Here is a 23,540-nt window from a genome sequence, read left to right as displayed (position 1 = left end):
CTTAGCCTTTTTTTATATTGAAAAACTCCTTTTAATTTTTTATTATATTTTTCGTTTTCAGACTATCTAATTACACAAATATTTCTGTCATATATATTAATTCAATTTATAATTTTAAATAATTACATATTGTCTTACTAATTAGGTAATTTCATACCAAATTCAAATCAAATTTATATATTTGATACTCCCTCCGTCCCATTTTATGTAAGGTAGTTTGACTCGGTACGGAGTTTAAGAAAGAAAGGAAGACTTTTAAACTTGTGGTTCAAAATGAATGATAGAAATTTGTGTGGCCTTAAATCATTTCATTAAAGGCAAAATAGACATTTTACAATCAAATTATTACTTAATATAAAAATATGTCATTAATATTAAACTGACTAAAAAGAAAAGTAAATCACATAAATTAGAACATCTATCAAATCAAATCAACATGTGTCAAATAAAATAAAATAGAAAGAATATATTAATTTGTTACTAAATCCGAAGACACATGGAATTTGTAGATATTTGTGTGCCAATTGTCTATCTGCCCATATATACAAGATATTTTTGAAAAAACTAAGAAAAGGTAAGATACTTTTGCTCGTACCAAATTATAATTATTTCTCTTTTTAAAATAACAACCCTTTTTTTAATTTAATTAAAAAATATAAAAAGATATGGCTAGGGTACCAAACACCATGTTTTGCTCCAATGCAAATACGAAACACAAACACGAAAAAACAAAAAAAAATGATTAGGGAATGCTAATTGCTATATGTATCCTTTTCATTTGTCTATCTTCTAAGTTCTAACTAACATTTTAATGCTCAACAATTTTCTCTCTCTTTCCTGTACAGAAATGGCCACTTTATAGTTCAATTTCTTTGAAGTTTCGACCTTACTGCTTGCCAAGAACAGAGGTGAGTTCATTTTCAAGTTTATTTAATTCTGGTTTCATCTAAGTACAGATTCAATCTATGATTTTGGTATTTACAGAAGTAGCAGAAATTATTGAGTAATTCTGTATAAGTTTAATCTGTTTTGAATCTTTGAGCCAAATCATGATCTTCTTCCCACTTTGGTGCTGATGTAACTAGTAGCGGAGCCTAGATTTTTACTAAAAGGGGTCAAAATATAAAGAACTGTAATTGTTGTAGAGTAGAAATTGTTTCTTGTGTTTGGTTGGATAAATTTTTTGAAAAATATTTTTATAGGAAAATAAGTTCCTTAGAAATGACGAAAATGACTGACTTCATCAAAGTAGGAAAACCAAATTACTTGGGTGACATTGCAAGTTCGTTATCTCTTCTCCCCACTCTCCACCACACATATAAGTAAATAATCTTGAGATTAAAAAAAAGGATTTCCTACCTAACATTAGAAAATTAGTAAAACTTGTTAGAGAATATTATTAAAAAAGTGTGCTCATAAGTTAAGTTTTTTGATGAGATGGTCACACACTTTAATATGGTATCAGAGCAGGCATAGGTCCTGAGATCAAATCTCACCGACACCCACATCAAAAAGAATTTCAGGTGCTTGGCCATGTTGGGTTGTAGTGTAGATTAGTAAGCGTGGTGGGGAGTGATAGAGGAAGTTCTTGTGTGCTACATGGAAGGATGACAGTGTAGGGAAAACTTCTACTTCTACTCCTCTCATGTTCCCCAATCCTAATCGGGGAATAGACCACAGATAATCACAGCATGGGAAATGTTTGTATCTCTTTGCAATCCAAATCTCAATCATGTTATTGAGAGAACTACATGCTAATTTTTTATGTTATCCTATATGTTGTGATATCTTCATTTGCATTGGACTAGTTGAGGTGATCAACATGGTAATCCTCGATTTCCAATACATTAGCACATTATGTGATTACCATCTGAAGAAAGGCTGTGTGATTCTCTTTTCCAGATATAGGAAACAATTTCCAATTTCCAATGTTGAACATGACTGAGATACTTGGCTGCCGTAAAACTTAATTGTTGAACTGAAGATTGTTCGAACCTTTCCAAGTCTACCAAAAGATTTATAGATGTGCCTCCCCAAAGTCATCTGTGCTCTTGCTGTACAATCCTTGAGGGTCAGCATCTCATACAGTGTCGAGTCAAGCTCTGGCTGGCGTATGATTAAAGTCTGATTTCATAAATAGATGTTCTCTAGCTTCGAAAGATAAATCTTTAGAAGTGAATGTTAGAGACTGAACTTTATAATTATCACAGCCGTTCAACACGTTTGGTTAGTGAAGTCTACTGGAGAGCTTCCATGAATCTGGAAGATTGATGACTCAATTATGGTATTGGATTTTTCACAAGTGAATGAAGTCCTGCACAGGTAACCAACCAAAAGACTTAAACTTCTGATATTACCATCCAAAAAATAATAATTCATTAGGAGTGTTGGAGGAAAATATGTTCAATTTTCTCATGTTTGGTTGGTAAACTTCTGATATTACCATCCAAAAAATAATAATTCATTAGGAGTGTTGGAGGAAAATATGTTCAATTTTCTCATGTTCGGTTGGTCAAAATGTTCTGGAAAGCATTTTCTGTGGGAAAACAAGTTCCATAAACGACATTCCAAGCTCATTCTCCTCCCCGCTCCCAAGTGATACCATGTAAATTGATGTGCTGTCTCTTGATTTCTTCCTACTTTCGTATTATTTCGCCTGGGGTTAGTAGCATATCCAGTCCCATGTCTGGATAAAGGAGGAAGACTGCAGTAGGTGACGGCTAGTGTCAAAGTAGTCAATTTATGATATCAACCTATTCAGTTTCTACTCTGTAAAAGCTGCTGAAATTCCCAGTTTACTCGCTAAATACCAAGTATACATGGGAAATGAAGTTAAAAAGTTAGCTGAAATTGTGGTAGGACTTAACCTTATAATATTTAGCAAAATGTGGTGCTCTCGCTGGTGTTTTCTCCTTATGCGATGTGAAAAAAAACGGGCATATTATCTGTGATCTTATTTGTGTAATCCCGATAGTCCCTGCTAAGCAGTACTATTGGAATACCATTACTTCCCCGTTTGACCCTTTCAGTTTAGAATCTCAATTTTGACCATTTGGTATTTCTGGTATCTTGCAGGTGAGTGGAATGGACCTAAATATACCTGCTCTTCAAGCAATCGACTGTCTCGAGAAAGAAGTTGGACATAAAAGCCTTCATACCAAATTGCCTGACTTAAACTTGGAGCTTCCATCTTTGACGGATAAGTTGGAACCAACTTCTTCCACAACTCAAAGTTTGGATTTGAGATTGTTCCTTGGTCATAACGAGCACCCAAGTCCATTGAAAGCTAATTTTTGCCTTGCAACGCTGCTCAAAGACAAGCCTGGTAGCAGATGGGTCAAGCGCCTGAAATTGAGTGCTTCTAGGTCCTTTTCAGTTGGAACAAAGAGCTCTTATCTTTCAGGGAAGTCATCTAATGTGAAAGCAAACAAGTCCCATTGCAAAATTTCTAGAGTTACTATAACAGGCTCAGTACTCACAGCTGGTAAACGTCACTGTGAAGAATTGATGGCTCGTGATAGAACTCTAGCCTTAGCAAGGAACTCGGACTCTTCTCCTTTGTACGTTATGAAGAAACAACACGAGTTGTTGACTTCACTGTCTTGGGTTCAAAGGTGGCTTCATAATAGATCTGCCACTGCACACAAGAGGCCTAAGTCAGTGGTGGTTTGTGAACCTTATGACTCAAAGTTGTCACTTGGTGATTTCCAAGAGAAGCAGGCGCCAAGCATTGCTGCCATGGCGCTCATGGGAAAGGCAATAACCGGTTGTCAATCATGTGAATTCCAAATAATAGGCACCTGTCTAGTTTGGAACACCGTAGTTTCTGAAATACGTAGCAGCAACAGTTACTTTTCTTCAGGTTAGTCCTCCAGACATTGCTGATTACCTTGTTGATCAGTGAATGCATGATGAGGAGAAGAGTGATCTGGCTTAATAAGTGATCATGCAATCAATTGCATTTTGGAGCGTAGTGTCGATTTTGATGGTGCTAGTAAGTACATAGCTTCGTTTTAGATTTGGCTTCTTGTGTTTGCATAGATGGGATTATCTTTGTATATAACCAGTATGATGAGAATGCCAGACACCTTGTTTCTTGAACAGGCAAATCATCTGGCTGCTTTCACCAGTGCGTGCAAGGAATCTAGATGCTGCTGCAGTACGTTCTAAAGCAGTTTGGTATTTGCTATTTGGCTAGTAGGCAATGAGATCACTGTAAAATGTGCGTCGTAGTGGCTGAGATTCAGTTCATTGGACAGTTGAACCATGCGATCTTTACTTTGTTGTTGAAGACACTGTGTGACTTCCTGCTCCTCTCTTCAGCTTGTAGAAAGGTTTTCCTAGATTGAAAATTAACCAATAATGATCAAAATCTGTTTTATTCCTGGCCTATTCCGGCGTTTGGCTGGGTGGAGTTACTAGTCAGTTGGTTTCAAGTTTATGATTATAGTATGTGATTTACTATGTTTAGGTTACTGTACCTTATTGTTGATGTTCTAGTTTCCTGCGTATTTGCACTGCACAACTTTGCTATTAGCTATTATGTTTTTCTTTTGATTACTTCTATGATTTGCTTGAGCCGGGAGTCTTTCCGAAACAACCTCAGTAAAGTCTGCGTATACTCTACCTTCCCCCAACCCACCCCCACCCGGTGGGATTTCACTGGGGTTGTTGTTAATGTTTTGGTGTCATCTTCATGCTGACTCTCCTCTAGTCAGACTGGTAACTGGAATATGTCTCTAGTCCTGATGTAGTCAGTCTTATATGCAACGTCTATTTTACCCTCCGCCAGTAGAGAAGCAATCTTAAGCTCAGTGCCCGAGCATTTAAATTTTCCAAGGCTCAACACTGAAATCAACTCAACAGCAGCCATTTCAATGAAAAGAATACACTAGACCATTTCATCACTTGATCACACAAACTTTCGGGGAAGAGGGGAGTGAACTCATTTGGAATTCTAGACACCTAAGGGAAGAGCATCTATTTTCAACATCAAAAGACGAGTACAGATAAATAACTCAATTAAATAGCCAGTATGGTCAAAATAGTAACTGCGATCAAAACTATTGCTCAAAATAGCTGTGTTGCTCATGTCCTCTGATATTTTCCAAAATAAGCTTAGAAATTTCTAAAACAAGTAGCCCCTACAAGAGCTATGTAAGCAAATGAAATAACGCATATTAAGTGTTGGTAGCCCTGGTGTAGATCTGCTGGCTAGCATGAGCAGACACCATCCTGATTGAACCTTTAGCCATCAAATCTCTAATTGCCTTCCTAGCAAGTGATCCACTAATCTGGACATTCATACAAATCAACATTAACAAAATTACAATGACATATTAGCATACAAGCAAATGTACTGTGACTCAAATATTGCTGCCAATGCCAAACAAATACTGATAACATTATCATAAACACACAATTTTATAATCAAAATTTAGCATCATGATATGATTGAGCATAAGCATAATGAGACAAACTACACTTGACAACAAGAACAGATCATTAAATAGTAGTTCATCCTTCTATTAACGCTTTGATGGTTCTCCTATGTTTGGCACATCATACAGTAAACAGACAGACAATGGCAACCACCATCACACAAAACATCCTCTACAAAAATCTAGAAGGCCTCAACTACAACTTGTAAGCCACAGACACAAGAAAAATGCTCCATCAGATGGTCAGGTGATACTGGTGGAATCCTTCACGATACTGATTGGAACTCTAGAATCCACGTAGAGGAAGCCCAAATAGCAAAGCAATTACAGAAACCTAACATCTAAATTGTCATGTTAACTACTTACCCTGTCCCAATACTTGTGCAGGAGTTTGGTATATGAAGGTAAAGACACTTGATTTTGACTATCAGTTATAGATTCTTCAAATATTTGAAATAAAACTTACATATTTGAAGACAAATGAAAGGTACTGCAAGTCAAAATAGCTAAGAATTCAAAATATTTAAGAAGATTGAGAACTATAGTCAATGAAAAATTGTTGACTCCTGTAATAGCAAGACCTTCGCATAAAATGGGACAGAGGGATGGATATGGATGGAGTATTCGTTGGAGGAGCATCAAAAATAACACTTTACAATTTCTAAGACAATAGTTTACACTACTATAACATACCATCTTTTAAGCTAAATTCAAATATAATAGAATCATTGTTAAAGCAATAAACTTGATATACATTTCTCAAGAGAACAATTTCACACTAATACTAAGGTCCAAATAATTCTCAGGGATAGATGTAGATTCTCAGGGATAGATGTAGCACCAGGGAAGCTACCTTTAGGCAGAGGAATAATCGAGAAATAGAATGTATATGTGGGCTATGATCGCACCATGGCCACAAAATCATTAGTGTGTGCTGTGATACTCCAGATCACAAACCTAAAATCTACTTTAATAGAGAAGATATACATACATAAATAAATACGATAATTGATCTAGTGTGGAATTGACAATGTTCCATAGAAAAGCAGATACTCAAATCAATCACCGGAAAAGTAAAAATTGAAATTGGAGAGAAAAACAATACCCTGAGACGATCGGAGAGGACAGAAGGAGTGATAAGCTTATACTTAGGAGCTTCAGAGAGTAGCTTATCGTATGTAGACTTGTCGAACAACACCATGTTGTTCACCTTTTCCTTTTGCTTTCCCTTGCTCCACTTCTGCATTCATGTATAACAAATCTACATAAGTTCCTTCGAAATTCTCATCCAATAACCAAAATTATATCAGTAACAGAATCAGTAGAAAGTGATGACCTTCTTCTTCTGCTTTCCACCGCCGGACTTTGCTGGCTTGGAAGATGGAGGTGGAGCTTGTGCCTTCTTTGGAGCCTACAAAGAATACCAAAATTCAGAAATTGAAAAAACAAAGTTACGTAGAATTAACAGTATTGACGATGATTACTCGGCTTACCATTGATCGGAGAACGATGAACGGAGGAGAGCGGCGGAGTTAGAGGCAGAAATGTGATGGGGATATGGCGATATGGAAAACCTAATGAGGATTTGTACTAGGGCTTTTATTTGGCTCAAGATGCGGAATGTTAGATAACTGGGCTTCCTAATGGGCCGTTGTAGCTCAATATACATTTTTATATGTGGTTACTCACGCAAATGCTTTGAGGTGATTTTTAATTGGTCAAATTGTGTAAAATGTAGTTTACTTATGCAAACTGGTAACTCGACTTTTTACTTTACCATCAAACTACAGTAAACTTTCACTAAATTGGTATAGGTGAGATCATAAAATATAGAGATATTAATTAATCATAAATTAGTATTTATTAATTTAAAGATTGTTTTGATACTGCAAAATTCGTTAAGGGAATTAAAACTCAGAGAATTTATATGAACCACTTGAAAAAACCATCCATAAACTTGAGGTCATGATTAATGATCTTGGTTACCATAATAAAATGGACATTAATAACCTATTAGATTACCCGGGTGAAAATGATACATGTTCAGAGGTCTAGAGCTTAAATAATGTTGATGGTAAAATTGAAGATGATACAATACCTTTGAAATCAGTTACGCGTGAGAAAACACTTATGGCATCTAACTCTTCACTATTTTATTGTGCGGTTCGAAAAAATCACCAGAACTTTTGGATGAACTAAGAAAAGTTAGAGATGGGCTTCAATCAGATTTAAATTTTAACAAAAAACAAAACACAATGGAATCATATTTCACTAAATTATCTTAGATATATTTGTACTTTTAAAAAATTATTAATTTATAATATTAATGGGACAATATGTATTTATATAGGGATCTTCTGAAAATATATTGGACAAATTACTTAACTACACTCATTTACTTACCTTAATATCCATTTATCCCTACTTATTTCAAAAATTTCAAAAATCCCTTATTTTACCTATGTATCCCGCATGTATCCAGTGCACAACACTGTGTATCTCGCTATGTGGAATGTATCAAACGCTATGTATCCCGTGCACAACGCTATGTATCCCGCTATGTGGAATGTATCAAACTTAATGTATCCCGTGCACAACGCTATGTATCCCGCTATGTGGAATGTATCAAACCTAATGTATCCCGTGCACAACGTTATGTATCTCGCAAATATCATTTTTAAGGGATTTTTGGTAAATAGAAAACTAGAAGGGATAAGATGTTATTTAGTAATTATAATATGTGGTTCCTATAATTTATACAAATATATTATCTTATCGAAATGAGTGATTTTTTCCGTTGCCCCAAGTTGGGACCAGAGAAAAATATTATCATAAAGAAATTATTAATTAACCAAATATCAATTTAGTGAGGTTTTACTATACCTCAATTTTCAAAATTATCAAAATTGGCCAAGTATGTTCTTCTTCCTTTCAATTCGGCTATCAATGGCTGCTTCTTTTTCTTCTTTCTTTCAATTTTGCCATTAATGATTGCTACTGCTGCTTTTTCTTCTTCGTGTTTTTCGTCATTCTTCTTCTTCATCTTCTTTTGCTTCATCATTCTTCTTCTGCATCATCGATCTTCTTTGTCCACCCTTTTGTTTAAAAAAAAAGGTTCAACTTATCAAAAATCTGAAGTTTTAGGCGAATTATATATTAAAAGATTTGAGATATCGAAAGGATTTCATATCTAAATTTTGAAATTGTTTAGAGGTGATTTTGAGATGATCGAAATTGAATCATTATTATATATTTCATGTATAGTTTGTGTATACTTCATATATCATTAAATTATATTAAGTTTTTTTAATGTATCATAATGTATAGTTAGTGTATACTGTATAGCTAATGTATAGGTAAGCTAACACATTTATAGCCTATATATATATACATATTGCATATTTCAATCATGATCAATTCACTGGACAGTAACAATAAAATAATCATTACCATTAAAATTAAAATTCATATCAGAATTATTAGATATTCTACCATCAAAATATACAAATAAGCAACGAAGATAATTCCAATATTTAACTTGATATTTAAAAATATCATTTTAAATTATTTTTCTTGAAAAATCTTGAAAAGAGGGGTTATACACCAGCCGAATATAATGAATAAGATGGGAATGTGAAGAAAAAACACAAGGCAAATCACAAACAATAACCATTTTAACCAATTCTTTGTGATTTTTTTTTACTATATGTGCAATGTGTGCTTGAACCAATCGAATTAGACATGTCTAACACACTCTGAACCATGTTAAAACCTCCTATGTATCCTTTAGGCAGGGGTATCCCATATTTTTTAGCCCTATCAATAGTTTCTAGATGAGCAAATTATTTATTACACGATCTCAAATGTTTTCTTAGTCATTCGATCTTGTAGTTAAATAATTCATGACTTTCTTACATTTTATGCAGGTAGTCGTTTTTTTCTTAATATTTTTTGGGAAAATTGTATGAAATAGCGAATTATTAATTCAAATTAAATGTTATTGCTATAGTTTATTTTATTTGTAATTCGCAGCAAATATCCCAATTTTTTGCCATCTGGTTCGGTATACAATTAGTCATTTTCGGTATACAATTACTCATTCGGTATACAAATGTATAATGTGTTTGTGTTTGTATAAAGCGAGAGAAGTGTATATACAAATACAAATACATTTATTTTCGTCATATACATTTATAATTATACAAATACAAATCTTATTATACAAATTACAATGTATAAATGAATTTATACAAAACTGAACAATTTGTATAAAATTGGAACAAATTATACAAATCAAAAGCTCCATAGCAAACATAAAATTTACTACAGAGCGCAATTATGCAAACTATAGTTATAACATATAAATGTGATTATTATGTTTGCTATATGTGAAAGTTGGCTCTTTTTTTTTTTAATACCTTAGCTATTTTAAACTTTAAATATGGAGTGCATATATAAAAAAGGGTAAATTACATAAATCCCATAGTTTTAATATGAAATTACAATTTATCCCTAATAAGTTTCTAAGTACATTAATCTCTTAAAAATTAAAAAAAACGGATACATTAATATGTAGCTCGGATACATTAAAAACTAGCTCGGATATATAATATGTAGCTCAGATACATTAAATACTGGCTCGAATACATAATATGTAGTTCGAATACATTAAATACGGGCTCGGATACATTAAATAAATAAGGAATTTTGGAGATTTTAAAAAATAATAGGAGATAATGAAAATAAGTGAAACAAAAGGTGTGTATTTCTATAATTTGTCCTATAAAAAATAGAGATAAAAAATCAATTCAATTTAGTAGGATAAAGGATGGAGATGAAACTTAAAAGTTGAAATGAATGTACCAAACATCTACATAAAAGAAGACGTACATAATCAAAAGTCAAAATTGAAAGATGACAATTGAAGCTTGCAAATTACTTTTATAAAAATCTCCCAACTCTAGTTAGCCAATAACACAAAAATAAAATTTATAATTGAGAAGAGAGATTGAGATTTGAGCGAATATGTAAGAGGGCAATTAAATTGTTTGTGAAAAATAGAAGAAAATGTTTAATATTTATAAGGGGTAGGGGGATGTTTTGGGGAGGGGAGGTTGTTTCTAGCAGTTCGTCCCCCCCCCCCACCCCAGGGCTCCCAACGACTAGTAGTCGTTACAACTTTTGAAATAAATAAATAAAAAATTTCTACTTACAAACATTTTTCTTAAAAGTTTGATCAAACACCTCAACTCTGAGCATTTCCAGCTTTCAAGAAGCTTGGCCAAACAAGTGCTAAGCCCAGACCCCTGCTAGGATTTAGGTTACAACAGCCCTTAACAAATATCACAAGTATTGTAAGAACAATACATATTAAAGACCAACATAAGCTAGATACTACTTTTGATAAATAGTATGATGGAGGGAAGCATAAGTCTATTCAACCTTAACTTTAGGTTGCAAAAAAGACCAGAAATGGCGCCTACAGAATAGTAGCAAGCATAGGTCCTTCCTTTGTACACATACAAAGAAAATTAACATATTTGACACGAACATGAACGAGGCAACATCATGCTTCATCATCAAGATGCAGGCAGGAGTCAGCAGTAGATGGATTACTTCTCCATAACAGCTTCCACCTCCTGAAAGTTTAACAATAAAAATAAATTGGAATAACAATTTACTGATCTGTCGTGATTCATAATTTTAACATGCACCAAACGTCACTTAAAACGAAAGTTACTTGTTGTAGCAAAAGAACAAGCTTCTTTTCACGAGTCAAATACCTTACTAATCGGTCATGATTCATAGTTTTAACATGTACCAAACGTCGTGCATTTTCTAGCATGCACCAAACGTCACAAAAAACAAAAGTTACTTGTTGTAGCAAAAGAATAAGCTTCTTTTTCCAAGTCAAATATATGATAATTACATTATCTGAAAAATAGATTGATTTAGATGCTTCAATATCCATCCAAGCCCTTAAACTCTCATTTTCTCAAGTCTCAGGCAAGACATACTTAAAATCTTAATGCAAACTAAACTGAAGGAACCATGGCCTCAAGAGTATCTAGAGGTCAAGATTTATTCTTAAAGGCGTTATTACTATCCCTCCTCTGTATTTCCTTCAGTTGCTTGATCAAGAAACTTTCAGATTCTCAAAATAAACAGTACGGTACACGACCAAATGTTATTTGACAAACCATGAAAATCTCAAGAAGCCCTACGTTTGTACATAGTTTAAAAGACGCACGATTAGAACATCCATCAGTGATGATAACATCTGTTCTGCTAAAAAGGGTATAGACACTGTTTGCAGCTATATTCAGGATACAATAAAAAGAACTTGGAAAGTAACTCAGATTAGGAACCTCTCAAAATCAGAATCTATTTCTCTCCTTGATTTCCCCATTATCTATAGTCCACTTCACTCTAATAGTCATTAGTCATTACAAGTAGAATAGCCACTAATTAGAAACAAGATACTGTAAAAGAATTTTGCTACAGAAGGACTAAGTTTTGTTCGACAGACCAAAGATGGCAAAAGTTTGAACTTGTACCTACTTTAAAGAAAATAATTAAGTCCTTCTTGATTATGTAAGTGAACACTTGTTTCGAACCAAGATAAAAAGGCTAAGTGGACTTATATTTTGGACCGGAAGCCTGAGAGAGTAACCAAAGAAGTCCCCGAGATCAAACAACAGCCCAGTGAAGGACCTCAGTGTTATCGGCGCATTCACCTGCCACAAGTTCCTGGTGTTCTTTATTTACTATGTCTAGAGGTGTAACATTCCCTTAAAACAATTGCTCAACAAGAGCGGAAATGTCCAGCGCCATTTCGTTTGAAATTAGAGACAAAACTATTGTTTCATGAGAGTAGTGCATAAAGGAAAAATGACTAACGAGAACCCACGTAATCTGGTTTGAAGATGTCTTTTACATATGCATTGTCTAGTTCTATATCTGAAATAACAAACAGAATTTAACAGCAAAAAAAGTAACCTTACCAGTTATTTGTTACTAGACTGCCTTGATTTGAGCTTTTTCACACATTTTTTCTGTTTCGATCTAAGCCCTTCTGTAGAAAGAGGAGAAATTAGGCTTTCAATGTAGATTTCCCCTATTTGCCACTCATTATAGTTAATAACGTTTGGATATTTGAGGGAGTCATCCTTTGGATTGTATATGATGAACGTTGATCCGTACCCAACCAAAACATCACCATTATTTGACAAGAAAATGGATGGAAAATATAGATATCTCTCGAGTTTTGGATACGTGATGGTGCATATCTTTGTCCAAGATTCTGTAATTCCATAATCTTTCATAACCCAAACATCTACGCCAATCACCAGATCATGAGAGAACCCACAAAGATCATTTCCAAACACTCCCAACTCCGAAATACTTTCTTTTCCTCCATAGCAGGGCTCCTCCACCTTTCCCCAATTCTCATCAGCTAAACTAAAAGAAACAATGCCCCCACCCCACACATATTGATCACGAGAATGAGTAGTCCAATGAAGTTTCCCCTTCACAAATACACTCCGTCTACTGAAACACATCCCGTCATGTGAATAATGAATCTTTCTCCAAGAATCATCCTTTAAACTATATATTTTGAAGTCAATATGAAGCGAACTTCCATAAATACAAAAAATACCCACTACCATCATACCCAAAACCATACATACAGGCATCATATCTAAATTTAGGTCTAGAATTAGGCAATTTCTTGTACTTCCTAATAGATGGATTCCATAGAAACAAATGTTTTGGTGAGTGATACCCATGGGCAAGACAAATCAATCCATTAATAGAACCCACAGGCGACAATCCTTCATCATATTCGACTTCTATGGGATAATTTAACTCAGATAGCTCAATAACAGGGTTATAAAATAAAGAGCTAAAAGAACATTCCCTAAGTCTGTAGCAATGCATACTAAACCCTAGCATAAGCCTGTGGTGTCTCTGATCCTTGTTGTTATATACAGCAAGATGGGTGTTGATAAATTCAGGGCTAGAGATCAAAGAAAGTCAAGATTTCGAAACAGACCTGAATTTCAAGAGGGATTTCACTGGTAGCCTTGATATGATTTCAGTGATGAGCTCTGGTGGCAAGATTGATGGAAATTCAACATAGTTTGTGGGTTTCTCCCGTTTCGGGTGTCGATGAAAGCCTTCTTCTACTTCAGATTCCATTTTTGGAATGAAACTCTTCGAGGAAGACGGCCGGTTTTGATATGACAAACCCCTCTTACACCTTATTTGGATAGTTGTTACCTTTTATCGTACTCCCTCCTATACCATTTTATATGACACTTTTTTTATTTAGAAATTCAAACAGATCTATTTTTGATTGTTTAACTCTCAAAAAATAAAAAATTATATCATATATATATATATATATATATATAAAGGAGAATGTTAGACTTGCTGATGTGACATGTTTCTAAGGACTGGATTCTTATTCATCTTTTTTGTAGGCTTTTTTTTAATCTTTTTCTTCATTTTAAAATACACAAAATATTATTTAAAGTTTTGCAGAATATTAAAGCATACTAGTTAATTCTCTCCTCATTAAAGCATAAACATAAAAGCTTCAGTTACCAATTCTTTATCATCATAGACTTTTCCCTTATTTATAAAATTTAAGAGGATTTATTCCTTATCAGTTAATTGTAGAATTTGAAAAGTTTTTCCACAAGTTATACAAGTTTAATTGGGAATATACTAATATATATATAAAGTAGAGTAGCTACTCACATAATATTTCAAACAATATGGTACAAACTACAAGGTATTCACCAACTTATATTGATATGTTTATTCTTACTAGAGCACTAGAAAAACTAATGTTAGCTCTTTTCTCAATATTTCATTTCTTTGTACGGTTGTGTTTCAGATATTTTTTTTGTTTTAATTATTTTCTTTACTTTTTAAATTTAGCAGGAACATCAAACAAGTTTCATTGAACATGTTTTCGTGAGAGGAAAATGCAACAACGCACCAAAATAGTAAAATAAATCATGAATGAAAGAAAGATAACAAGCAACGAAAAAGGAACAACAAAAACGATAAAGCTCCATGAAAGCTAATTAGAGAGAGAAGAGATCTCAGAACGAATAAAAAATTCATGGACTTCTTCACTTTGTTTCTTTTTTCTGATGATGATGTAATGTTATTTCTTTATGAAAAGAGAAAGAGACAGTATCTCGTGAAGATATTGAAGATGTTTTAGACATCTTTTTTGTTTTAATTATTTTCTTTCATGTCTTTATTTTTTTAATTTGGCAGAAACATTAAACAAGTTTCATTGAACATACACATATCAGTGAGAGGGAAAACTCAACAACACACCAAAACAATAAACAAATCATGAAGGAGAGAAACATACCAAGCAACAAAAACAGAATCACAAAAACGACAAAGCTCTCTGAAAGCTAATATAGAGATGAGGAGTAGAGATCTCATAATGAAAAAAAAAATCGCCGATTCCTTCACTCTGTCTCTTTTTCTAATGATGATGGAATGTTATTTCTTCATGAAAATTGAAAATAGAAAGAGGCAGTATCTCAAGATCCTTTTGAAGATATTGGTCTAAGAAGAAAAATCATGTAATAACCATTTTTCTTTAAAATAAACGACTTTTGAAAGGATTTTGCACTATAATTCCTTCTACAAGAAAATATATATTAAGAAGAAAAAAATCATTTTGATTGAGAAATTTATAGAAAGAATGATAAGTGGTTCAAGGGCAAGAAGAATTGTTTAGAGAGAGAATCGATTTATTTATGGAATTCCCAATAAAAACGTTTTTTTAATTTTTTTTTTCTTATTTATCTTTAATTAAAGTTTGTTTTCTTTTCTTTTATACATTTTCAAATGAAGTTTTTTATTTTCTTTTATATATCTTTAATTAAGGTTTATTTCTTAGAATAATTAATATATATATACTTTTGTGTGTGTGTGTGTGTGTGAGAGAGAGAGAGAGACATTTTTTAGGCCTAAAATTTTATTTATATTTTTGTAGTTTTTTTTTAAAAAAAATTATATTATTTTTTTTTAATTTTAAAAGACTGAAAATTTTACTTTCAAATTTTGTTGAATATCAAAGGTGACCATATTTAGCATTCATCATCAATAATTTTTATTTTCTTTTACTTCCTTACCTTAATTTGATCATTACTCTCATTTATATCATTTTCTTAAATTACTTTTTTTGTTTTTTTTAATTTATTTATTTACTACAAGAAATTAGTTATTATAACATGGTAAAAATTGTATATATTTTTTTACGAAATTTGATTATTAGTTTTTTGAATTTAGATCATTTCTTTTGCTATATGTTATAATAAAGTTAAAGTTTGAAAAGGATGACACCCTTTTTACTTTAGATATTTATTTATTTTTATCAGATTTTTTTTTTACATTTTATTTTATATTTTCTTAAAATAATTACTAAATATTGTGTCTGGAGGTTTATATATTTATTTATTTATTTTTCTAACTTTTTCTGGATGTTTTCTAATTGTTAAAAGACTGGAAATTTTACCTTAAAATTTTACATAATATCAATCATGGCCATATTTAAATCCTTGGTATTAATTTTTTAAATTTACTTTCCTTAATATCATCATTAATGCTATTTATATCATTTCCTTAAATCACTTCTTTCCTTTCTTTGTTTATGTACTTTTTATTTATTTCAATAATTAATTGTTATAGCTTTATAAGAATTTCATGTTTTATATATAAATAGAATTTGATTTGCCATTTATTTCTAATTCCGTTTTTTTCTTTAAAATATTTTTCCTTATCCATCTTTAATTAAAGTTTTGTTTTATTTTCTTTTATATATCTTTATTTGAAGTTTGTTTTAATTTTTTTAATATATCTTTAATTAAAGTTTATATTCTTAGAATAATTATATACTATATGTATGGCGTGACATTTTCTAAGGCTTAAGATTTATTTATTTATTTGTAGTTTTTTTTTTTTTTGTTTTTAAGAGAAATAAAGTATGCATGAAATGTTTCAGTTTTTAATTATTTGTTTTATTTCCACGAGAGTAGAGTCTAAAAAAATGATTTTAAAATTGCTCATTTTCACTGTTCTTTATTTTATGTGAATAAAATGCATATGCAACGCTTCTTCTTTCTTATATTGATGGTTATAGTGCACTGAACATAACCTGAAACCCTTTACTTTTGTCATAATATTTATTTTCGACTTCTTTCACATATACAAATAGTGTGTTCTATTAACCTCTTATATACGTAAATACTACCTCTTATCAGTATGGTCTTTTAGGTTATTTGCTATTAAATTTTCTATTTTTACTAATTAATTAATTTTTTTTTTATTTTGTTGGATGGTCCATTTTTTTGATGAATATTATATTATTGTGCAGGTTTTTTTTACAACACATGTTTGTTTGTTTTTTAGTATTTTCTTGATTTATTAGCATAGTAAATTTATGAAATGAAAACTTTATTTACAGTTGGTGATATGTACAATATTAGATTAAAAAGTGACCTTGCAATTAGATTAAATGAATGTCAAAAAAGATATATAGAACAACAAATCAATTAATTCGATTTTGATAAGTCATTTATTTGATCTGAACAAATTAATATCAATATCGTTATTAGTAGAATAGATAGGGTCAATTTTATTTTTATTTTTCAATGAAAGTTGATGACCTATATAATTAAAGCTTTATTCATATTATATTACAGATTTAAATTAGATTGCTAAATTATTGTGATTCACTAATTTTCTATTTTGCTAACATCAGATATTTAAAATATTAATTTCGTTCTTATTTTTTATTATCAGCATACTATTATAATTTATGATTTTAAGGGTTTCAACCAAAAGAAAAAGATTATATAAATTTTAAGTATTGTAAATTATATTTCATGAAGAAATAATTTATAAAAAAAAATATTTAAAATTATTATTATACCGCGCGAAGTGCGGACAAGTTTTCTAGTGTTACATAAATTAGGACACATAAGCATGCAATTAATTTTGTGTACTATCACGTATTCCAGGACACCATCCATATGGTGAGCATCTCCTTCAAGGAGAAAATTATATTATTATTGCCATGGTCAAAATTATTACGAGCAAGACATGTTTAATTTCTTGCTTTACAATCAATGACATATTTGTATTGCCACAAAATAATATTATTTTGGTCATGGCCACAACCTTTATAGGTAAGAATTATATTTTCTTTTGCCCTTTTGGTAGTTACAATAAACATATCATAATATTTATGATGTATAAACGTAAACGACCATTGACCATTCCTATCAAATAAAATTTATTTATTTCTGTCAAACCTTCCGTAGAGGTGAGTTGTGGCATATTTTCAATCATACATGAATATGTTCTTAGTCATATTTTTTCCTTCAGTTTTTGACCCATTCACTTTCAAGAATTGACAAACATTCACAATGCTTATTACAAGTCACAATCTCTTTAAGGAATGTACTAATCATTTGCATGTGCTTCATAAATTTGCATTGTAAGCTCATTGTCATGCCTTTAAATTTTATCATTTTTTCATGACACACCTCAACATCACTTTGAAAGGTCAAGTGTACCACCACTTTATCTTTATTTCTTTTGATGGAGGATTTACAAATTTATCATATTATTAGATCACATAACAATCTCGTGTTCAATGACTTTTTTTTTTGTTTTTGTTTTTTTACCCTCCCTAGGAGAACCTACCCCTTTTGCTCCCTTGGTGACTCGAACTCACAACCTTCAGGTTGGAAGTGAGGGATGCTTACCATCCGAGCAACTCCCTCTCGTCCGTGTTCAATGACTTTTTATACGTTTTGATGATAAAAATACCTTCACATTTTGAAGATATATTTGGAGAACTCACAATGTTCTTTATTTAACCACAATGATGACTATTATAGTTTTCTTTTTTTTTCATGTCCATATTCATTTATACAACCACAATAATCACTGTCATCTTTTAGAGTTATCATGTACTACTATCACATTCACATAAGAGAATGGAGCAAACCAATTGAGTGAAATTCATGACTTCTCATAAAAAAAATACAATTAGTTTGCCATAATCATCATTAAATCATAGGGTGGTTAGTAGTAAGAGCACTAGTGTAATTCTGAGGTTTTCAAGAAGGGTAAAGGTGGAGAAGCGAGGGGTTTTATTGCATGATCTTACTAGTTGTTTTCTTATGTTGTGTGGTGGGCGTCGAATTGACCGATGATGCCTACCAGTACGTGTGGTTACTGATACTACTCTTGCTATGCCTTTTGGGCATAGACTGGATGCAGCTTGGTGATGTTTCGTTAGGTGAAGACGAAGAATTCTCCAGCAGCTTCTATCTTTCCTTCTCCATGGTGGGAGCTGTATCTTTTATTTATGATGTCCAGTTTGTACTCTTAGTAGCTCTTGTACATGTTTAGACTAAATCCTTGGGGGTGGTAGTTATTTTACAAGTTTTAAACGAATTTGTGTTAAAGGGTCTTTTTATAAAATCCCGTTATTATCTTTATCTCTGTTTCCTTTAATTTTTCGCATGTTTTAACTATTGGGATATGAGGGTTCTGCTACTTAGGTGGTAGTATGTAGGTGCCCGCACGGCCTGATGGGTCGGATCGTGACAACTAGTAATTACTACCCTAGTAATTACATCAATTCCAATTACCAAATGGCTTTCCAAACAGACCCTTAACGATTGAAGAAATGAAACAAATATGTTACTGATTTAAATGTTAAGTATTGATGTTTATTACTCAATGAAAACTCGATTATGAAGGCCGCCACATCGGCATGAAGGTCGCCAGAGCGGCCTTCATCTGGGACGAACATATGTTTATTAATTAGAATATTTTCAAAAACTAATATATATCTTAAATATTTAATTTAATATCATTTATAAAGTTTCTTATTTGTCTAGTATAAATTTTAAATAATTAAATTTTATTTTTAAAATTTAATATAATTTTATGATTGCAATTGTGCATCCAAACATAACATGTGTAATTACAGTGTGGCATCCAAACAGACATGTGTAATTACAGTGTAATTACACCGAGGCAAACAAACAAGTCAGTGTAATTACTAGACTGTGTAATTAATAGGCTGGTGTAATGACCCGAGCCGTCGTTATTTAGGAAAACAAAAATTCGTGAAAATTCTAGGCCACTGTCCCGCTAGGGCGGGGCAAATGTCGCTAGGGCGGCGGTGCCATGATAGGGTAAGTTGGCGCCAGAACGGGATAGGCGATACAAAATGTAAATAACGCGAAATATTATTTTCTCCTTCTTCCTAAAATACCTAGATTAGACGTAAATCACCCATAAACCCTCCAAAAAACTGCTCCAAGCTTGGGAAAGAAAGAGGAAGAGATTTTTGCGTGAGGATGGTGATATCTTGCAGATTCTTGGCCAAATTCACCGTCATATCATTCTGAAAACCAGAGAATTATCTGTAATTCCTCCGTTCAGCAGCTTGGCACCCATTGTTCCAGTGTGCTGAGCCCTGAAAGAGAAGGTTAAGTCTGCGATGAAAAGAAATAGTCGGCGCGTCGCCGAGCAGATCCGCGAAGCAGCACTCTATCACCCAATGCCTCAAAATGCGAGAATGCTGAAGGAAAAGCAGAAAGGCGATGAACCAGAACAAAGGGCGGATCGCCGAGTGTGTCGGCGATCCCGACTAACTGCGCCGAATGATCCTCCGCAACCCAAATTTTCAAAAACTATAAATACTTGTTTAAATTTCTAGCTTAGTATCATTTCACTATTATTATTCAAACTTTTTACAGTTTTTTTGGAGAGTTTACGTTTTAGAGGGTTTTGGAGACTTTGTTCTACAACCTTAAAGATTCAAAGGGTTTCAACTCCAAGAAATTGGACGTGGATCTCGAAGATTCTTCAGTCTTGAGTGTTTTAAGACTTAATCCTTCATACCCAGTTGATGGAAATTGATATTGGTATAATTTTTTTTAATCTCTTTTACATGTCTAGCTAAAACCCAATTCTTGGGGTGTGATTTTGTGAATATGGGTTAGATTATCTGTTGGGTCTTGCTTGTTGATGGTTTATTTGTTGTTTAGATGTGATTTCGTTTAGTAGTTGTGTATGAACTTAATGGAATTGTAGTTGCAATTACGATTTCATCTTAGTGTTTTTGGCTTGCTCGAGAGAGAGGTCGTAAAACTAAGACTACTAAATTCATAGCCCGTGGTATTGGGTTGACATGGGTTCAACTCGAGAGAGTGAATCCTAGTCCTTCTCCCACACATTCAGCTTGAGAGAGTGAATGAGCTAAGGTGGAGGCTGTGCTTAATGTGGCAACTCGGTGTTTGAGAGAAACTAAGTTGATTCGGGGTAAGTTGCTCGAGAGAAAATTTACCCCCACTATAGTCTAGCCTAGTCACAAATACTCAACAATTTACTATCAAAAACATGTACCCGATAATTTAGTCTATCCCGTATTCCTATCACATCCCAAGAATCCCGTCTCTCTATCTCGTTTTCGTATATTTTTGTTGTTTTTAGTTGTTAATTAATACAAAATCCCCATTGATAATTGACGTTTGCGTCACCCCTTTAGATTTAATATGTTTATATTCGATAATGTTTATAACTATGACTAATTATAACTTTATTTTATTTTTCTATTAAATCTCAAAACCACTCCCTTGTGACTCGACCCTAACCCTTGGTTGGGTTACTTTACTATTGTACGATCGCAGACACTTGAATTGGAATTGTGTCTTGATTACGCAAACATCAGGTCCTTACCGGGAAACTTGGAAAAACTAGAAAGGGCAGGCTGAGGTTCTGCCTCGCCTTATCCCGCTCTGGTGGAAGAATTCTCACTCTGGCGGTCACACCCTGGCAGGAATACTCTTGTAACATCCGACAATTTAAAATGAATATGAAGAAGCTTGAAATTGGAAGTAGTCATTTTTGGAAAAAAATTCAGAATCTGGAAATTCGGCCAAGTGTGGAAATCAGTGAATTTTTGGCCAACTTTGAGCAGTCATAACTCCTAGCTCAGGATGATCCAGGAGTAGTTCCAGTTATGTTTGGAAAGCCCTTGGAACGATCTTTCCAACTCCACCGATTTTGCTCGATTCCGAGTTCGTATGAGCGAGTTATGCCCTTTGAAAGTTGGGCAGTTGGCAGGGAGTCCGTCCAGAAATTTAAGGGCATTTTGGTCTTTTCACAAATCATTTCTTTTGAGGTTATAGTGTTGTGTTAGGCTGATTGTGGATCATTTTTGTTTCATTTTTAAAAGAGTAAGAGTTAGGGTTCTTGAGTGAAGAAGAGAAGAAGAGAGAAAGAAGAGAAGAAGAGAGAAATAAGAGAAGAAGAAGAAGAAGTGGGAGCTAGGGTTGTGGATGCAAGACGTTTTCTTCATCAAATTTCTTGGGGAATCTTAGTAAAGGTATGGGAGTTCTTTATCTAGGGCAAGCTATCACCCTAGAGCCATTTTCAAATGGTTTTCAACTTTTCCAAAGTTTGTGAAAAAGCCTAATTTCTACTCAAACTCATGGGTTCTTGCATGAAACGATTTCAAATGATAAGTTATGATATTATTGATGTTTATTTGATGTTTTAAGATGAAAAACTCCATGAATCCTTGTATTCTACAAAACCCCAAAATGTGTTTATGAAGTGGGTCTATTTCTATAAATTCAAAGTTGATGGAATTATGTGTAAAGTGAATTGTATTGATATCTCTTGTGTTGTTTAATGTTTATTCATGATTAATTGTTGATAATGGGTGAATTAAGGGTGGTAAGCCTTATGAGTGAAGTATTGGTGATTGCTTGGATTTTTGGTGATTTTGGCTATGGCTTTGAATTATGGTAAGAAAGCTTAAACTCTCTTTATTGAATTAATTGTTGTTGGTAGGTTGAATCCACCTTTGGTGGAAGTGTTATATCTTGTTCTTATGTGGTATTATTGTGAATTGTAGCCATGAAGGCATTGGGGAAGTTGTTGCATAATGTTGGAATATTGTATTATTGTGAATTGAGGCCATGAAGGGCATTATATGAGTGTTATTGTATTGTTATATTATTATATATGAATGAGGCTATATATAAAGTCCTATATGAAGCTATATGTGAAGGTATGATGTGAATGAGTTTTATGTGATCTTGTGATGATCCTATGTAAAGTGTATAGCATTGTGAGTTAAAGTATGATTTGTCATGATGTATATATGAAATGATGTTGGATTATGAAGTATCCTTAAATGAAAATGTTGTGACTTGGTTGGTAGACTAAAGTGTCCCTCCTTGTTACTTAAAGTCTTGAATGCATGAAAGTGTGAAGTGGGCTAGAACTAAGAAATGGTGCCCTTTCTATAAATGCTAAAAGAGGAATTCTAGGCCAAGACTTGAATTGGCAAAACTAAGAAATGGTGCCCTTTCATAAGTCTAGCTTTCCTAAGTAAATGTAAAACCATGAAATCGGTAGACCTAATGGTGGTAGCCCTTCTCATGTGTGAAATGATGAACCTTGGACCGGTAGGCTTAAGGCACCCTTAATGAAAAATCGGTAGGCCTAAGGCACCCTTCCAGGGGGATTTAATGAGCTATCCTTAATGAACCTTGATCGGTAGATCCTTGTGGTGCCCTTCTTGGTAGATGTGCTATGGGTCGGTAGACCTAATGATGGTGCCCTCTCTAGTACATACATGTGAATGAAATTACTTTATGGGAACTAAGGCTAAGCACCGAGTGGATATAGTTAAGATGGTAGCTCTCCCGAATATGAGGCAATAGTACAATGAACATCTTTGGATATCCCCTAAACCATGTGCCTACATGGGATGTGTCCTAGTTCTACCCTTGGCAAGTAGAACACCTTCCACGGTGTAGGGTTTTATGACACCAGATTCCATGTCTAGCTCGCATGGTCTATGTCGGTTAATGCCTATTCCCATCATGTGGGATGTGCACTCTAGTTATTGGATAGGTTCTACAACGTGTAGGTAGTAGTATGGGATGCTGTCTACACATGGCACGAGTAGGCTTTGAAGATACTAAAGTGAGTTCCCTAAGTCTAACGACTATTATGTGA

At 33.2% G+C, this 23,540-nt stretch overlaps 2 protein-coding genes and 1 pseudogene across 3 annotated transcripts; 1 reads left to right on the top strand and 2 right to left on the bottom strand.

Annotated features, from left to right (window-relative positions):
• The first annotated feature begins 3,053 nt into the window (after positions 1-3,053).
• On the top strand, positions 3,054-4,300 carry LOC125818456 (F-box protein At2g16365-like). Of its 2 annotated transcripts, none has more exons than XM_049497948.1 (2): positions 3,054-3,994; positions 4,105-4,300. In XM_049497948.1, exon 1 carries the CDS (start codon positions 3,085-3,087, stop codon positions 3,865-3,867), a length of 783 nt encoding a protein of 260 aa, XP_049353905.1. In that variant the 5' UTR covers positions 3,054-3,084; the 3' UTR covers positions 3,868-3,994; positions 4,105-4,300. The 2 variants fall into 2 exon arrangements, with proteins under 2 accessions (XP_049353905.1, XP_049353904.1); XM_049497947.1 differs by having other exon boundaries at positions 4,085-4,125.
• Positions 4,301-5,038: 738 nt separating this feature from the next.
• On the bottom strand, positions 5,039-7,068 carry LOC125818461 (40S ribosomal protein S25). The gene is made up of 4 exons (XM_049497952.1): positions 6,935-7,068; positions 6,778-6,852; positions 6,547-6,681; positions 5,039-5,294 (listed from the first exon to the last, which is right to left on the bottom strand). The coding sequence occupies exons 1-4, from the start codon at positions 6,935-6,937 to the stop codon at positions 5,181-5,183; spliced, it is 327 nt and encodes a 108-aa protein (XP_049353909.1). The 5' UTR covers positions 6,938-7,068; the 3' UTR covers positions 5,039-5,180.
• A 5,063-nt stretch (positions 7,069-12,131) lies between these two features.
• On the bottom strand, positions 12,132-13,670 carry LOC125818441 (F-box/kelch-repeat protein At3g23880-like; annotated as a pseudogene).
• Between the last annotated feature and the right edge of the window lie 9,870 nt (positions 13,671-23,540).

This window comes from Solanum verrucosum, unplaced genomic scaffold (genome assembly GCF_900185275.1).
Source record: "Solanum verrucosum unplaced genomic scaffold, falcon-dt-bn FXZP01000233.1, whole genome shotgun sequence".
Lineage (NCBI taxonomy): Eukaryota > Viridiplantae > Streptophyta > Magnoliopsida > Solanales > Solanaceae > Solanum > Solanum verrucosum.
Note: the sequence above shows the minus strand (reverse complement) of the source record. Positions and strands in the feature narration are given on the sequence as shown.

Excerpts from the sequence above, each read along its gene's own strand:
- LOC125818456 (XM_049497948.1), top strand. The coding sequence starts at position 3,085 with ATGGACCTAAATATACCTGCTCTTCAAGCAATCGACTGTCTCGAGAAA.
- LOC125818461 (XM_049497952.1), bottom strand. Across the intron at positions 6,682-6,777 it reads GTGGAAAGCAGAAGAAGAAG|AAGTGGAGCAAGGGAAAGCA; the intron begins GTCATCACTTTC and ends ACATGAATGCAG. Across the intron at positions 5,295-6,546 it reads TCCTCTCCGATCGTCTCAGG|ATTAGTGGATCACTTGCTAG; the intron begins GTATTGTTTTTC and ends ATGAATGTCCAG.